This window comes from Martes martes, assembly GCF_963455335.1.
Source record: "Martes martes genome assembly, chromosome: 1".
NCBI lineage: Eukaryota > Metazoa > Chordata > Mammalia > Carnivora > Mustelidae > Martes > Martes martes.
The window spans coordinates 67872358-67891286 of record NC_137888.1 but is presented as its reverse complement, the minus strand read 5'-3'; the positions used below and the strand labels follow the sequence as shown (position 1 = coordinate 67891286).

Here is an 18929-nt window from a genome sequence, read left to right as displayed (position 1 = left end):
AACAGTCAAAGTTTAGTGACAAAGTGTTCTTTAGATGAGTTTTGGTCCTTAAAATATTACTATACATTGTTAAAAAGAGGGGCACCTGGCTGGCTCAGTTGGTGGAGCATGCAGCTCTTGATCTTGGGATTGTAAATTCGAGCCCCATGTTGGGTGTGGAGATTACTTAAAAATGAAATCTTGAAAGAAAGAAAGAGAGAGAGGGTGAAAAAAAACAATGGGCCTAAAATGGCAGCCTAAACCAAGACTTAATACTTTCCCTAACTGCAGTTTCAACCCCCCAGAAATGTAACCCTTACCTGTCAACGTGGAATTTTTCCATCAGCACTAGGAAAGTTTCTGATAGGCCCCTTCCTTTCCCCTTAGGGCAACCTTACCTAAAACAATGGATTTTTTTTGCTAATAATTTCATTTTTTCTTTTTCTGGGGCATGTGGGTAGTTTGGTCAGTAAAGTGACCAACTCTTAATCTCAGCTCAGGTCTTGATTTCAGGGTCATGAGTTAAAGCTCCACATTGGGCTTTATGATGGGGGTGGAGCCTACTTAAAAAAAAAAAAAAAACTTTCCTTTTCTGTAGCTCTTTGGTGCTCCCCGTAATTGCTAGATGGGATGCCGCCTAATTTATGAATTGATTAATAAAGCCAATTAGATCTTTAAAATTTACTCAGTTGGGGGCGCCTCGGTGGCTCAGTCGGTTAAGCGTCTGCCTTCTGCTCAGGTCATGATCCCAGGGTCCTGGGATTGAGTCCCTCATTGGACTTCCTGCTCAGCAGGAAGTCTGCTTCTCTCTCGGCCTCTCCCCCTCCCCGTGTTTATGCTCTCTCGCTCTCTCTGTCATTCTCTCTAAAATAAATAAATAAAATCTTAAAAAAAAAGAAGAAAAATTTCCTTGGTTGAATTATTGTTATTTAACAGATTTGGTGGCAGGCAGCAACAAGATCCAAAGTGAACTTCCAGCAGCATCTGGGGACAATGAGAAACACAGGCATGGTACCCCATGAACCCTTTGAATTCATGTGTTTCTTGCTGTTCCCGAGGGCTGTGGGCAAGTTCTGTTTTGGTTCAGAGCTCCTCTCTTAGTTCATTCAAGCTCCCCCAGTGTAACTGGCCTTCCTTTACAGCGTGAACTGCCAGATGGTTATACCCAGAGCTGGCAGTTTTGCCTAGAGTCCAGCTGAGCTGGGAAAAATGTCTGCTCAAAGGCAAATCCCTAGCCTTTCAGGCCCCAGTTCCCCTGGAATTGCTGGAAAACCCCAGCAAGATTCCACAAGAATTGTCTGTGGTGAGCGCAGGGCCTTTTCTTGGCCGGGACACAGTAACATCTCTTGGTTGTCGCTTATACATTAAGGTGCGCATATTTGTCTTGTTTTGTGTAGATAAAGGCTATCACTAACAGATCTCAGAGACCAAAAAACTGGAAAAATTGGTGGGCACAGGGTGAGCATTTGAAGGCTATTAGAGCACTTACCACCTCAAGAAAATGGGTTAGATTGATAGAAGTTCGCCCACCAACCTCAAGAAGACCTGTATACGATGAGGTACTCTGTAAAACATGCAAGATCCCTGGCCCAGTAGCCCATCCCTTTTAGGTATTAGTTTGGCTCTGAGAACTCAAGCCTTTAGCTAATGGAATCCTTAAATTCTAAAGAGTCAAAGCATGCCACCTTCCAGTGCACCTGTTTGTTTTATGTCTAAGAACTATAGTTCTAGAAGTTGTAGATATCTTGCAAAAATGGCAAAATCTTACTAAGCTTGTTTTGTGTCCTGGGGAACTTGGCTCATTAACTGTCAGGTCAAGGGTCCCCAAATAAGTCCAGACAGAAATATGAGTTGCACCCCATTTGTAGCTAGATGCAGCTGGACAGAAATATAGGTTAACTCCACTTGTGCTGAGAATCCTACCAAACTGCTCCAGCCTTCCAGAGAATTACAACCTAGAAATACAATAGTCATTATGGGGACTGTTCCAATTCGATAAAATCATTTAAGTAGTGCGCTTGAAAGGAAGGATTCCCAAATTAAACAGAATGGGATACCTGTTTTCATTGGCAAGCAGAAGCCCCTAAAAGGTGTCAGAATTCCCATATTGTTTCATTAAAAGACTCATTGCGAAAGGCTAGTGAAAAAGGGAGAAGAGGTACCCAAAACAAAAGACTGTAAGACCAACGTAGTTCCTGTTGCTCCGCTTTATCCTCCTTGGAGTACTCGTTCTACTAATCCTTTGTCTGAATTTTTTTCCACTCTGAAAAGACTACACAACCATAAACAAAACTCCACCACATTGGCCTTACATACACCCCTGTATTTACTTCATAGGAGGACCCCATATGGGCCCGTCCCAGAGTCATTGAAACGGAGGGATTTTCTGGTGAAACTGTTACGTTATTCCCTTCAACAGCCAAGGAGAAAGTCTGGTAGATACCAGAGCCTACAGAGGGTATCCTGGAAAAACTTCCAGCAAAGGGTGAACATTCTTACCTGAACCAGTTCCTTCCAAATCTCTGTCTGTAGTGCTCAGTCTAGAGAGGAAAATAAAATTTCACATTGTCCCTTCCTTTCCAAATCCAGACCCACTGACTATTGATCCTTTCTCTCCCAGAGATCCATAGTGCTTTCTTGTTTCTCTAGTTTTACGTGACTGGGCTTGTCTTTCTGCCCGCATGGGACGTGCAGATTTTGGTTCTGTGGCTATCATTTGGAGTGACTTTAGATCTTGGGAAGGTAATATCCTTTGCACCCTCTTTGGGGACCTTTCTTACACCCATGGGTTGTTATTCTGTACCACCAGAAATATTTAAAATTAGAACCATGTCCCCAGGGGAAAAAGAAGGAAACTGAGAATAACAGAATTGAGTAGGTAGATCAACCTATAATGTCATTTAAGTTGCAACCCAGTTCCTGGAGGAAGTGAAGCAATTGTCCTTATCCTGCAATATTTATAAAACTAGAAATAGAGCTCTAGAGGCAATTCAGAGTTTACCTATTTCTTTACCAATCCCAAAACTTCCCCTGTTTATCTCAAACAGATTGTAAATTTTTAGCTCTAGGAAAGCAGAGTCCTTCCTGGAGGAACTTGTATTCTTTCCCTGTCCCATGACGTTTATGTCTTATCATGTCTTATAAATGGAAACAAAGCCCACAATCTCCAGATACTGAGAGAAAAAAGGGAAGGAAGACTTTTTAAAAATACAAACCTGCAAAGGAGCTCTTTTCCCAAACTCTAACATTACCTCCTTAAGATTAATCCCAGGGACAAATACAAATCTTAAAAATCTTATCTGCAGGGGTGCCTGGGTGGCTCAGTGGGTTAGGCCTCTGCCTTCGGCTTAGGTCATGATCCCAGGGTCCTGGGATCGAGCCCTGTATCAGGCTCTCTGCTTAGCAGGGAGCCTGCTTCTCCCTCCCTCTCTGCCAGCCTCTCCACCTACTTGTGATCTCTTTCTCTCTGTCAAATAAATAAATAAATCTTTAAAAAAAAAATCTAAAAAAAAAAAAAATCTTATCTGCAAATATCAGTAACTATAGGGTCTTTGTGTGCATCTGTCTGTCTCTCTTTCTCTGTGTATATATTAATTGTGAGATATTTTTCTACCTCTGGATGGTATTGCTAAAATTAATTTGTAAAAGAGCTCTGTTTACTTGGTTTAAAGGCAAACACTGGTAAGGATTAGATATCCTAAAACTCTCAGAAAGAAACCAATCCAAATATTTTCTCAAGCTCACAAAATCTGGGTAAATATTTGATATGAAAGCTACTTTAAGGTTGTTGGTTTAATTAACATAGACATATCTTAGGGTAGCGTGCCGTTAAGCAGCCAACTCTTGGTTTCAGCTTAGGTCGTGATCTCTGAGTTGTGGGACTGAGACCTGCATTGGGCTCTGTGCTCCATGTGGAATCTGCTTAAAATTCTCTCTCCCTCTCCCCCTGCCCCTCCCGCTTGTCTCTCTCTCTCTCTAAAATAAACAGATCTTTAAAGAATATTAAAGTAGACATGCCTTTAGAGTTATCAGCATTAAAATTAAAACTTTTATTCTGCCTTAATTCACTTAAAGTCGAATAAGGTAATATAATTTCTGTTACAGATTAAAAAAAAAAAAAAAAGCCTGGCAGGGGGCACCTGGGTGGCTCAGTCAGTTAGGCATCCAACTCTTGATCTCAGCTGAGGTCATGATCTTGGGGTCATGAGATCAAGTCCCACATCAGGCTCTGCAGTCAGGGAAGAGTCTGCTCAAGATTCTCTCTCCCTCCCTCTGCCCCTCCCCTACTCTCTCTGTCAAATAAATAAATTTTAAAAAAATAACTTGGAAGAATGACTGACTTTATCTGATGTCTCATGAAATTCTTATGGGTAATACAAGCGTTATTATTAAGAACAAGTAAATAGATATAAATAAAATAAAAAATTTAGGTAATCTTTTAAATAGTCTCCCAAATCTTTTTGGTAACCTAACACCCTAAAGTTTTTCTTCATTTTAAAATTTTTATTTATTTGACAGAGAGAGGCAGTGAGAGAGGGAACACAAGCAGGGGGAGAGAGGGAGAGGGAGAAGCAGGCCTCCTGCTGAGCAGGGAGCCCAATGTGGGACTTGATCCACAGGACCCTGGGATCATGACCTGAGCCAAAGGCAGTTGCTTAAGGAGTGAGCCACTCAGGTACCCCACCCTAAAGTTTTTCTAAGTTAGGTTAAGTAATGAATTAAGTTGAATTCATTAAATATCTATGTCATTTGTAAATAATATGAAATACTAAAATATCAATTACTAAACATAGGTTTGTTTATCTTGTGGTGCCTGGCTGGCGTAGTTCATCTCTGGGTTGTAAATTCAAGCCCCACATTGGGTGTAGAGATTACTTAAAAATATCTTTAAAAAAAAAAAAAAGGAAATACCTACTCATGGCTTCTTGTTACAGGAAAACTATAATATATTTTGGATATGTTAGTGCTACATTGGAAAATTAAAAACATAATGCTTCTAAAAATTATAAAATGTATTTATAAATTTGCCAATCTAAAGAACGCTGGTATAACTGATGTTTCCATTTGCTTAACACTACTATAAATAATAAGGGAAACATCTCCATAGGCAAGGGAAGTAAAATACATGTTTTTGATTAAAAAAAAAAAGTATGAGGATGGAGATATATTCTTTGAGGAAAAAACAGTTGTAGAAAAAAGGGAATCTCTGGCAAGGAATTGTGTATGTGGTCAGGACTGACTAAAGATTGGAACAGGTAAGTTTTAGTATCAAAACTAAGCTAGTGCAAAATGAGAATTTGGTTTTCTCTCTGCTTTAAGAGGATGAAGTTTGTTTGTTTGTTTGGACTTTTCGTTGGCTTAAGTCTCTTTGACCTGGAACATACCAAAGAATTTGCTAAACGATTTAAGCTCATGTGATATGTTAAATTACATCAGAAGCATTATTGAATAAAAAAGACCTTATTTATGTTGTAAGATTTTGGCACGTGTGCATAAAATCCATTCTGCTTCTGAAAAAAAAAAAAAAAAAAGCCCCTCATTGCCGCACTTTTGCCATCCTGATGTCCTGTAACATGGCAACGGTCTGCTGCTGAATCAGAGAAATAAAGGTGGGTAAATACTGGCTGTCAATTAAATGAATAGTTGGGGCTATGGGAAAACTAAGATGGCTGCTTAGTTTTTCCCAGTTCCCTGGTAAACCCTATTTTTCAGTTTTTACATTCCTTCACTAACCATAGGACATTCAAGATGACCCAAAATTATGAATAGACATTGGTCGGGAGACTTCTGTAATATTGTAAAAATAATCTACCAGCAATTCCTGACTTGTCAGGTCATCCTGGGAAAACTGATTTTGTTCCCAGAGCCTCAGAGCTACCCCTTTAGACCCCTTGAACACCTGCAGCTGGACTTCATTCCAGCTGCTAGTTACTAGGGGTTACCCATATGTTCTTGTTATTCGTTGTATGTTTTGTGGATGGGTTGAATCCTTTCCCTGCTGCAAGGCTGTGATGGCCTCACAGTAGCAAGGAAACTATTAGAAAACGTGTTTCCCATTTGGGGCATACCTTCCACAATCTCCAGTGATCAAGGCATCCACTTCACTGGGCAAATCATACGAACCTTAATGAAAACCTTGCAAAACTTCTTGGAATTCTATAAGAGGCTTGTATACTGAGCCGGGATAATTAGATATTCTGGAAACAGTAGCAGAGGAAGATGGCCCTTGAGCCCCATTGGAAGAGGAATCTTAACAGATGCTCCTGATCACTGACACTGCTGCAAAACTAAAAGGAATGGAGCCTTGAGTACACATCTCAAAGCTTGTGAAGGTTCCACCTCCAACCAGGTCTTCTAGAGATGCTGGAGACACCTCCAAATCAAATTGATGAGGAAAAGAAGTAGCTGATGTGGGACGGAATGCTTCTGCCCAAGATGATGAATCAAGACTAAACTTTAACTAAATGTACAACCCTTTGTCCTTTCTTTTATTCTGGCATTAGCCCGGAAAGTTAATGCTGTCATCTGTTTCTCCACAGGCCATTGCTTCAGGGCCTTTGGAATTTAGAATAACCTTTTAGTTCAGGCTAGGAAAAAATCTAACTGAGCCCCTAATTTTTCACAAGCAAAATAAGACAACTCTTTGGGCGACTCCCTTGAAGTTATGTTGTTGAGCTAGAAAGGACCTGCCAGGAGGCTTTCATGATTCAGGAATTCACTCCTTTTGGTAGGTCCCTACTTCCCTGGTTAGGGGTAAATGTAAATGAGCCTATGATCAGGAAATTCCCCTCAATTCTTAAAATTACTGCAGAATCTGCTGCTAAAGCAGCAGAGGCCCAACAGCCATCCTTAGATTCTTTAGCCAAAGCTGTTCTTGATAGTAGGATAGCCCTCAATTATTTTTTAGCCCAGCAAGGGGGAATCTCTGCTCTGGTCAGCACCACCTGCTGTATTTGGACTAACCCTTCTGGGGATTTCGAAACTTAATTTTACATAAGATCACTGAGCAAGCTGCTTGGCTTAAGAGAGTAACGTCTTCAGTGGGGTCTTTCTTTGACTTATTTGATTTTAATTGTTTTGGGTCTTGGGAACCATGGCTTTGAAGTGCACTCCAAATACTGGGAATTATCCTGTTTATAGTTATCGTAATAATCTCCCTGGTACATTGTATTCTCTCAAGAGCTTTACATGCATGTTAGCTGCCAAGCACCAACCAAATGATCTCCCTAAGACGGGAACATTAGAAAAGGGATGAAGAGGACAACTGACTTAAAAATTGTAAACCTGAAGTTGTAACCTGTGAATTTCACAGAAATTAAGCAAAAACCATCATGACCTTTGAATACTACACAGAGGATCAGTAACAGCTGTGAGAACTCTGGAGTGGTGATGGAGAATGCTGCTAATCCTTTTAATTTTGATCGCATCTCTCACTTAAACTGAGAGTCTGTTTAAAAGGGAGGAAATTGTTAATAAGAAAAACACAGGCCTAAGGTGGCAGCTCCAAGCCGGTAAACCAAGACTTAATAGCTAACACACCTATAGTTTCAGCTCCCCAGAAATGTAACCCTTACGCAGTCAACATGGGAATTTCCAGGTCAGCGTTAGGAAATTTAATGATAGACCCCTTCTGTCCACCTTAGGAGGGCAACTGTTCCCAAAACAGTGGGTTCTTTGCTAATAGTTTCCTTTTTTCTCTGTTCTTGTTCTGCTTTCAAAAACTTTCCTTTTCTTTAGCCCTTTGGAGCTCACCTCTGCTAGAATGGATGCATCAATTAATAAAGCCAAATAGAGCTTTAAAATTTACTCTGTTGAACATTGTTACTTGACAATTTACATTTAATTATTTTAACAAAATGTTATAATTTTTCTTTTAACAAAAATTTATAGTTGGGAATGTGTAGTTTTGACCTATATCTCTTTATATTAAGCATACATCTATCACTCTTATTAAAAGAGAAATTTGTGAGGTCAGTTATTTTGAATGAATGAATGAATGAAACCACTTTCAAGTTGAAAAATCTTTGTTTTTTTCTGGATAATTTTTATTCTGACCTTTATTTCTCAGATTTTTCCTGTGATATTTAAAGGTCATAAAGTAGATTGCCTACTAAAAATTCCTGAGGCACATTGGTTACCACACAATGTTAGTCCTGAAGAGACTTCTAGCTTATTGTTGCTCTTTGTTCTTTCCAGGGCTTTTTTTTTTTTTTTTCCCCTTAAGGGAAAGGAGAAAAGAAAATAATCTGTTGACCCATGAGAATACAATATAGGAGACAGTGGGATACAGTGAAATGGGCCACGGCTGATGCCCAGCCATCTTATATTTGAACATTTTTGGCAGGTCGCCGATCAGCAATCAGCCATGTTTGGAGAGTGCTGCTTCCACACAGGAGACGTGAAACTAACCATGGGAACTGGGACATTTTTGGATATTAATACTGGAAATAACCTTCAACATAGTGTTGGAGGTAAATAGTTAGAATTTATCCTTTTTATTGATAAAATATCACTTCATATTTAACTTTTGTGACACTTTTCCCATTTTATATTGAGTACTTTCTAACATATTTTTCACTGTTATTCTTAGAGACAGTTAATTTCCATTTCCCTGTTTTCCTTAAAAGCATAAAAAAAGAGACAGATATTATTATAGAAAATTCAGTATTAGGGTATTTTGGTCAGTTTACTAAATATTTACCTGTAATACCTATTATATTTGTCTAAAGCATTTTTCTAGGCCTCTAAATTTTCTCTTATGAGTTAGCAGTTCTTTTTGTTTTTTTGGGGGGGGCTGGTAATTCTCAATTAACATTCCACACATATTTAATGACTGTTGCCAAGAAATTGGTTTCCCTGATGGAAGACATCCTGGGATATGTAAACCAAGAAATTTAGATTGTGGAACTATACCCTAGGAGGCCTGTGGGCTCTTAATCTGGGCTGTGGTCTCCTAACATGGTTACAAAAAGATAGTTTTAAAATCTTTTTCTTACCTTCAATCCCCGCCTCAAGCTCTTCCTTTCCCTCTAACTTGGAAAATGGAAGATAGAAAATTTCATCATGATATTAGGTTGTTTCTACTTAGGAGCCTTGACAAATAAATAAAATAGTGTAGTTGGCTCTGTTTGTGTGTTTTTAGAGACATAGATATGGCTACGGCTACTAAAAGCTAATGTTTATTGTTCATATTAAATACCAGGCACACACTAAGTATTTTATACTTTAATTCAATTTATTCTCATAGGAGCTGTCTGAGGCAGACCATTTTACAGTTGAGGAGATTGAGGCTATGAGGTTAGAAACTTGTGAGATCACTGACTTCAGAGCCACTTTGCTATTTTTTAAGATAATCCAGTTGGTAGTCAAAATTGTAGACGTCTCGGGGCACCTGGGTGGCCCAGTTGGTTAAAGCCTCTGCCTTCAGCTCAGGTCAAGATCCCAGGGTCCTGGGGGCGCCTGGGTGGCTCAGTGGGTTAAAGCCTCTGCCTTCGGCTCAGGTCATGATCTCAGGGTCCTGGGATCGAGCCCCACATCGGGCTCTCTGCTCAGCAGGGAGCCTGCTTCCTCCTCTCTCTCTGCCTGCCTCTCTGCCTACTTGTGATCTCTCTGTCAAATAAATAAATAAATAAATCTTTAAAAAAAAAAAAAAAAAGATCCCAGGGTCCTGGGATGGAGCCCCGCATCAGGCTCTCTGCTCAGCAGGGAGCCTGCTTCCCCCTCCCTCTCTGCCTACTTGTGACCTCTCTCTCTCTCTCTCTCTTTCTCTGTCAAATAAATAAATAAATGTTTAAAATTTAAAAAAAAAATTGTAGATGTCTCTGTAATGAATTATCTGTTTATTACATTTGACTTATATTGTTTTTTTGTTTTTAAGGGTTTTATCCTCTAATTGGGTGGAAGATTGGCCAAGAAGTTGTATGCTTAGCTGAAAGCAATGCAGGAGACACTGGTACTATCATAAATTGGGCTCAAGAATTAGGTAAGTCATCTTTTAAACATTTCACAGGCCCGACTTAAAGAATTCAAGCACGCTGTAGGACTGACGATGAGTAGGGAATGAATGGATTGTTCAGTTGAGACATAAAAGGACCTATGCTAGAAGAAAATATAGGATATTTTTTTATGACACTGAGATGGCAAAAGGCTAGGCATTAAGGCCAGATACCATAAAGAAAAAAGCAATAAATTTAAGTGTATAAATTATTAGAATGTGTAAGGAGAGAGGTGCCATGAGCAAAGTTAAAAGACAAGTTGGTAAGAACGATTTGTAGCATACATCAGAAAAATTAATAAAGATGACTAAAGAATTGGGGTGTCTAGGTGGCTCAGTCAGTTAAGTGTCTGCCTTCAGCTCGGGTCATGGTCCTGGTGTCGAGCCCTGCATCCATCGGGTTCCATGCTCAGTGGGGAGTCTGCTTCTTCCTCTCCTTCTGCCCCTCCCCCTACTCCTGCTCTCTGTTTCTCTCACTCTCTTTCCCAATTAAATAAGTAAGATTTTAGAAAAAGATAACTAAAGAATGAACAAAGGACAGAAGTATAGACAGCTGTCATATCAAACTATTAAAAATGACTATTCTTAATAATCATGGCTCAGTCAGTTAAGCCTCTGCCTTCAGCTCAGGTCATGATCCTGGGTTCCTGGTATCGAACCCCACAGTGGGATCCCTGCTTTTTCCTCTCTGCCTCTCCCCTGTCTCTTGCATGTGCATGCTCTCTTTCTCTCTCAAATTAATAAAATCTTAAAAAATGTATGTACATAAAAATTATGTCACCTGCCGTTGGCAGAGATTAAGGAGTTTGATGATGTTCAGCATTGATGGAAATATAGAGAAAAAAAATGTTCTTGTTTTCCTTTGCAATGAACATTAACTAGTATGACCTTTCTGGAGGACAAGCAGGCAATATGTTGCAATTTATAGAGTGCAGACCCTTTGCCCTCAGTTCTATTCTTTTTTTTTTTCTTTTTAAGAAAACAGTGATACAGGTATGCAAAGATGTGTACATGCTTAAGTGTTTAATACAATGATTAGAAATAAGTTCCTTTCTAAAGTAAAGCATCGAGTAAGTAAACGTCAGTATATCCATACAGTGGGACATTGTACAGTCACATATAATGGCATAGTTATATATCTTACTGATGTAGAACACTGTCTATGAGAAATTAAGGAGGTAGTTGCAGGACAGTCTATATAAATCTTTCTTACTTGTATTTTACAACTTTATTGAGCTATAATCCACATACCATATAATTTGCCTACTTAAAGTGTAAAATTCAGTGTTCTTTCATATTGTCTTGGGGCTACACAACCATCACCATAATCTCCTTTTAGAACATTTTTATTCCCCCTAAAAGGTACGCCCATAGGCATTGGCATTCTTGTGCTACCCATCAGCCCTAAGCTACCATGGATCTACTTTCTGTCTCTATGGATTTGCCTATTCTGGACATTTCATATGGATGCAATTAAATAATGCATGGTGTCTTGTAACTGCCTTCTTTCACTCAGCATAGTGTTGCAGGGGTCACCCATGTTGTGGCGTGTGTCAGTGCTTCATTTCTTTTTATTGCTGAATAATAATCCATTATATGGCTGCACCACAATTTATTTATTCATTCATCAGACAATGGACGTTTGGCTTGTTCCCACTTTTTGGCTTTTGTAAATAATGAATAGCCTGCATATTATATAGCCATATTTCATGCAGAAGGTGTGAAATGTTACATACCAAAGAATTGACAGTGGGTATCTCTGATTAAATTATGGAGCAGGCTGTAATTTTCTACTTTGCTAATTTGAACTAAGCTGAGTTGTTTAAAGAAAAATCCAATTCTGTTGGCAGAAAACATAAAACTCTAGGAAGAAAATGCCATTCCATCTCCTTTCTTCCTTTCTCTCTCCTTCTCCATGAGCCTGCACCTGCATTATAAGCATGATTACTTGTTTATAAGTTATTATTATAAAAGTTTATTTCAAAGTTCTTTTGTCACTTAGAAGTCTCTTCTTTTTTTTTTTAGATTTATTTATTTATTTATTTGAGAGAGAGAGAGTGTTTGCACACATGTCGGGGAGGGGTAGAGGAAGAGGGGGTGAGAGAGAATCTCAAGCAGACCTCCACACTGAGCATGAAGCCCAAAAGGGTGCTTGATCTCAGGACCCTGAGATCATGGCCTGAGCCTAAATCAAGAGTCGGACGCCCAACCAGCTGAACCACCCAGATGCCCCAGAAGTCTCTTCTTTAAATGTACCTCTTTTAACTTTTTTTGGACATCTGTCTTGATTATCAGAAATAGAAAATGGGGATGCCTGGATGGCTCAGTTGGTAAGTGACTGCCTTCATTCAGCTCAGGTCATGGTCCCAGGACTGAGTCCCACATTGGGCTCCTTGCTCAGCAGGAATCAGGCTTCTCTGGCAGCCCCATTCTGTGTTTGTGCTCGCTCTTTCTCTCTCTCTCTCTCTCTCTGACAAATAAATAAATAAAATCTTTAAAAAAAAAAGGAAATAGAAAGTTACATATTTCTTCTCCTTTAGTTGTACCTTCTATTAATTTTACTCCTTCCCAGAAAATGCAAAGAAAAAGCAGAAAAACTTCACATTCATCAGTTAAAAAAATAATTCTCGAGTTCTGTGTGACATCATGTGCACATTCTCTGTAGGAATCTTTGCTTTGCTGGCTTTAGTCTCATTCACTGTGATTCTCAAATGATGAAAACTCTTTCTGGGAGATGGGGCTAAATGGTCCTACCTAGAAAAGCGATGTGATTTCTGGTAGAGGCACAAGGTCTCCTGAAGGCTAGTCCCATCTCTGGCAAGGAAATGGGACTGTTGTTCTGACTGGAGGGAGAGAGAATTCAGAGTTGAATTATTTACTTTAAAATTTTAGTTACTGGTAAAGCTAAACATCTGTATCTGTCTGAAATTCACACAAAAAGTTGACATTTATTTGAATATATTTCTTTCTGTTTTGAGAAATCATTTTAATGGGTATACTGAAAAAAATTAATCCTGTTCAGGAGAAACAGTGTGTAAGAGCCTAAGTAGCCCTGACATTTCCTTGAATGTGTTAGCTGAACTTTATATCTTTGTGTGATGTCCTGAGCACCTCCAGTCTGGATGATGGCTTCCTTCTACTTCGTTAGTGGATCGAACACCTTAGCTCAGGTGTAAAAGCTGTTTTAAACAAGTTTCGTCTTGATTTTTTTATTTATTTTCTAAGTCTTTTTCACACAGGCCAGTTCTTTCTTTTTTCCCCCTTAGCCTACTGTTAACTGGCACATTTGGGTTCCCACATGGTCATCTCTTTTCTTTTTGATTTAGTCCATTTCTCCTCCCCTTCACTCTTTGTTCTGTTTTGCTGTCTTAATCTTACAAGAATTTTTCTGTCTTCCAGCTTGTATTAAGTTAACAAGTAACTGAGCGCTCACAGCGTGCCTGGAGCTAACTGTACATGCTAAGGTGACATGAGTGAATGACACAGAAACCCGCTGCCCTCACAGCAGTTAGAGTCTAACATGAAAGACATGGGGAGGGGGGTTCTTTTTTTTTCTCTCTCTCCCTTTTTTTTTTAAGATTTTATTTATTTGAGAGAGAGACAGAGATAGCTAGAGAGAGCACGGCTGGGGGTGGGGGTGGGTGGGCGAGGAGCAGGAGAAGCAGGCTCCCGGCCAAGGCCAAGCAGAGAGCCAGACACAGGGCTCAATCCCAGGACCCTGAGATCATGACCTGAGCCAAAAGCAAATGCTTATCTACTGAGCCACCCAGGAGTCCCAGGAATGACATGTTTTAAATGGAAAAAATTGAAAAAATATATTAGTGTTAAGTCCCAGGAAAGAGAATTAGTTGTAGGATCAATGATCCCTTTTAAAAAAAATATTTATTTATTTATTTATGTAAGCAAAGATAATAGAAATTTATTAAGTGAAAATAGAGAAAAAGCTCTCCAGAGAGAGGGGTCCAGACAGGCCTAGGAGGGCCTTTATGGTTGTTCTTTTATAGAAAGCCATCCAGGGAACTTAAATCCTTTTAACATCTCTATTGATATCACCACTGAGAAAGGACTAGTGATAACACCTTCAATGGCCCACCTCTGCTAGGGTCTCATTATTCTTTGTTGGTCACAGGCTATTATCATAAAAGACACCCCCCCACACACACCTAGGGCAGGATGGTCCAGTTTGTTCCCTTACCTCTGGTTTCCCCACATCTCCACATTTTCAGGATTTCTGTGACCTGATCGCAGAGCCCCCTATCTATCTCTCCCTACCTAGTCCTGCCTATCCCTTACTCATTCCTCTCCCTGGAATAGTAAACTTACCTGCCATTAGAGAATGGGATGGTGGCCACTCTGGCTGCTTCCTGCTGAAATGGGGTGGTGGGCTGTATGGCAGTTAGAATCTATTCAGGGGTTGGTCCAGGGGATTGTGGTGTGGCTCCAGGGGGTCATGACGGGCAGCAAGGGGTACATGCCTCAGCACATGCAAAAGGATGAACGTTTATTAGGCCCCAAATTGTGATCACATTCCTTAAATAAGATCCTCAGTTACCAATTTTGTCAAATAGATCAATGGATATCTTGATCTTAATTGATCACAAATGTCCCCTATTAATTGGGACACCTTGCAGGCATTAACTGTAATGTTAAAACACATGTGAAGTTTTTCGCACCCCAAGTGGTGTAGCAATAGTGGCACAGTTCTTGGGAAGTGCTTCTCTGACTTCATTTAATTCTTGGCTTGAGTGCATCCAGTGCCTGCGTAGTATCATTTAGAGTCCTGCTGAGCAAGCATCCTGTTTTGCTTATTTTATATTGCAGTCCTAAGTAAATCCTAGAAACCCCATGGTGAGCTTTGAGACTCTTTTTACCAGGAGGGCTTCTGTATGCTTGCTTAGAGCCTTTGTTTGCTACTGTATGTCAGTAGAGGTGGCTTCTAGTATAAAAGACTATGAGGGATGAAACCTTCAAGACACCCTTTTTGTTTGAGGTCCAGCCTTAACAATATCCTAATTACAAGGAGTCACTGGCAAATGGGAGAAGACTTGTCTCAGGAAATAAGAGCATCCCCAGGTGTATCATCCTGTCTAATCATAAAGAAAGTGGGGCCATCCGTTATCCCCATCTGGTACCCTCTGGCTTTTAAAGAGTGATCTTGTCATCCCAGCCACATAGAATTGGCCAAGGTGATAGGTGAGTTATACACTATATAATCTATCCCATTTCCCAGTTGTTCAAATAACCATATGCCCATGGGGTCCTGTTATTCCACAGAATAACAAGCAAGGAGATTGTCTATACATGAGCTGTTGTGGCAGTTTCTCTGGAGTTTACCTCAAGTTGTCTAGTTTAGGCAAACAACAGTCAAAGACAATCAGAACTAAAATTTAGCATCAGCAAAAGTGTGTTATTGAAACATAATTTCTCTCTATAATAATCCTCATTCCCAGAGATAGCCAAAGAAGACTAACTTATTTAAAAACAAGTCCAGTTTTAACAAACAGCATAATTATTTACATAAGCTCAGCAAGAATGATCATACAGATCTTTTAGACTCTGCTTTGTTGGAACTTTTTTTTTTTTTAGATTTTATTTATTTATTTGACAGAGATCACAAGTAGGCAGAGAGGCAGGCAGAGAGAGAAAGAGAGAGAGAGGAAGGGAAGCAGGCTCCCTGCTGAGCAGAGAGCCCAATGCGGGGCTCGGTCTCAGGACCCTGGGATCATGACCTGAGCTGAAGGCAGAGGCTTTAACCGAGTGAGCTACCCAAGCACCCCTGTTGGAACTTTTATAAGGAATCTCTAGGTTGAACCTTTAGTTGCCTCTGCAGGCCAGATGCCAAGCCGAGTGCTTGCCCTCAGACATGCCTGCAATACTGTAGATGTGGGTGGATTCCTCTTCATGAGGTCCCCAAAGTATCCTGTGGTTCCTGCACCCTTCAGTGGAAGCGAACCCAGGTTTTGGCACCAAAACGTTGCGGGAGAGCTAAGTTCTTGTCTCACAGAGTCAAAAAATGATACTTGCATACAAAAGAGAGTGAGTAAAGCAATAGAAGTTTATTGAGTGAAAATAATAGAAGTTTACTAAGTGAAGATACAGAAAAAGCTCTCAAGAGTGAGAGGGGTCTGGACAGGGTTGCCCTCAATGATCCCTTTTTAAAGGGAGAGCTTTGTCCAGTCTGGAGAATCAGGAGGCTTCTTTCAAGAATGATGTTAGCTGTTCCTAAAGGGATAATAAGAGTGGATCATGTAGGGAAGCCTGAATGGCTTAGTTGATTAAGTATTGGACTCTTGATTGACTCAGGTCCTGATCCCAGAGTTGTGGTATCAAGCCTCACTTCGGGCTCTGTCTGCTAGAGATGCTGTCTCTCTCTCTCTCTCTCCCACTCTGCCCCTCTCCCTGCTTGCTCTCTCTCAAATAAATAAAGCTTTTAAAAAAAAGAAAAAAAAAAGAATGGTTGCCTAGGTGAGATTGGCGGTTTAAGTTAGGGAGCAGTCCCAGCCAGGAGGAAGGAGGACTGGTGCGGGAGGTCCAAGCAGGGAAAAGCATGACCTATTTAAGGGACTTCAGGAATGCCCTGTTTCATCTCTGCAGTTGGGGCAGTTACCATTGCTGCTGTCCTCCAGTAACACAGGTCCGGGGACATTTTTTCCCCTAGCAATATCACTCTTAATTGCTACATGTCACATCTGCTTGCTCCAGGCGATCCCCATAAGACTTCCCCACGCACATTTAAAATTACCCAGGACTCTTGTTTACTGGAAATACGGAAACTGATTCCTCTCTGGGTATCTTCCCAAGAGAGATAAAGTATCCCTCATTAGAAGGGATGAGATAAATATTTTCTCATATATGAACTATTCGTAGGTGGTGGTGAACACATACATGTTACTGCTGGTAAATAGAATCTTAGTTCATGGTCCTGCCTCTCTCCCTTCCTGCTGGGGGAGAGAAGGAGGGGTTATTGCTGAAGCTAAAGAGGAGCCCAGCATGAATGACGCCTTGAATTCTCAAGTAGACGTGCAGACCCGGGGTGTGTAGAGGGCATGACTTCACTGTAACTGGTGAAGCTACTTGAGGCTGCTGAAGTCGCTCTGGATATTTGGAGTGCCTAAATATCCAGATATTTGTGGCTCAGTTGGTTTAGCATTGACTAAACCATTCGGCTTAGGTCATGATCTCAGGGCAGTGAGATCAAGCCCCACGATGGGCTTCTTGCTGGGTGTGGGGCCTGTTTGAGATTCTTTTTCCCCCTCTCCTCTGCCCTTCCCCTGTCCCTCCCCCACCCCCACTCGCTTGGTCTGTCTTTAAAAAAAAAGATGCTCTGGATGTTCTCTATGGATCCAGCCTGCTGAGCCAGGAGAAAATCCCCATAGCATGTGGAGAAGAAAGCTGGCTTGGCCAGTCCCTGGGAAAGTTTGCGCACAGTGGACATTGGTACTGTTTGTCTGAACTGCTCCTCTTCCAGCCTGAGGGGGGACGCCTAATCTTTCTCCTCTCTCCAGAAACCTGAGCGCCAAGGTTCACTCTCCTACCTCTCATTGCCTCATAACGCCGTAAGCCTGACCTGAAAGAGACCACGATATAAGAACATATAGCACCCTGAAGGGGAGAGAACAGCCTCAAAAGATAACTCCCACAAAGACAGATAAAATGGAAGAAACAGGAGATTAAAAGAACACCAACAAAAGTTAAACTTAAGGGATGAAAGAAAATATTACAAAGAAATGTTTGGAAAACAAAGAGTTTAGAAGAATAAAACCATGGTATATAAAATGTAAAAATAAGCAAACAAACAAGAAAACAAACAAAACCAGCATAAAATGACAGTGCTAAAAATCCAAATAGGATTCAGGAAGATTTTAAAAACAAAAAAAGAGAGAAATAGAAGATAAAACTGAGAGGTAAGAGACACAGAGGAAAGATCAGAGGAAAAAACATGTGAATAGTAGTCTCTTTTGGTATATGAAAATGTAATTATGGAAATGGAGTTACAAAAATGTAAAAATTGAAGCAATAAATTGAAAATAAATTTCCTTGAACAGAAGAAAGGCCTTAGTTTTCAGATCGAAATAGCTTACTAAGTTAAAGAAAAAAAAAGATACAAAGACAGTCATTTGTGTATGAATTATCTGATTCCCAAGAATAAAGAAAAGCTTCAAGATAGGAAGAACAGTTGATGTATAGAGAAAAAAATACTCACACTGGCGTGGAAGGTAGTTGTAAAATTTGGAAAGTAGAATGACATGTACATAGTATAGAGAAAAAAGAACAATGAGCCAATATTTTGGTGCCTGGCTCAGATATCATTCATATTAAGTGGAAAAGGGACATATCTTGGCTGTGCAGTTTATATTTTCTGAGGAAATTATCCAAGGAGATACTCCAGCCAGAAAGAAATAGATGAAAGATCTCAACATGGAAAAACCAAAGTGTGTAAATAAGATTTAAAAAAAAAAAAATTTTTTTGTTTTGTTTTTTTTCCCCTGGTAGCAACCCAGACTTTGGTCTATTTTTTTTTGAACTGTTCTTATACCAAATTGATAAAAGATTTCTTACTGTAATGTAAAATCTTTATTTTTATACATTAAGAACATAGTTTTGAATATTTCTTTTAAGAGACTGAAATTATCTTAAAACTAAAAAGAGCCCCTAATTAAACTAGGCTTAAATATTTCATGTGCAACATATGGTTCTATAAAAGAAAGTAATGTGGGGTGCCTGGGTGGCTCAGTCAGTTTAGCATTTGACTCTTGTTTTCTGCTCAGGTAATGTTCTCAGGGTTGTAAGATTAAGCCCTGCTTCAAGCCCCAAGTTGGGCTCCGAGCTGGGCATGGAGTCTGCTTAAGATTCTCTTTCTCCCTCTCCCTCTGCCCCCCGCCCCCTAAAAAAAAAAAAAGAAAGTAATGTTTCTTTTAAAAGTTTCAAAATGGTATTCTTTTTTTCCCCCCTACTT

General features: G+C 40.0%; 1 protein-coding gene across 3 annotated transcripts in view; it reads left to right on the top strand.

Annotated features, from left to right (window-relative positions):
- GK5 (glycerol kinase 5) overlaps positions 1 to 18929 on the top strand; it is a 76947-nt gene that overhangs the window by 34695 nt on the left and 23323 nt on the right. For all 3 annotated transcript variants that reach the window (XR_013967910.1, XM_080822566.1, XM_080822567.1), the window contains exons 10-11: positions 8324 to 8450; positions 9857 to 9961. Coding sequence is in view for 2 of the 3 variants with exons in the window: in XM_080822566.1 (XP_080678692.1) it covers positions 8324 to 8450; positions 9857 to 9961 (232 nt within the window). In the remaining variant the exon portion in view is untranslated. The remainder of the gene's footprint in view (positions 1 to 8323; positions 8451 to 9856; positions 9962 to 18929) is intronic.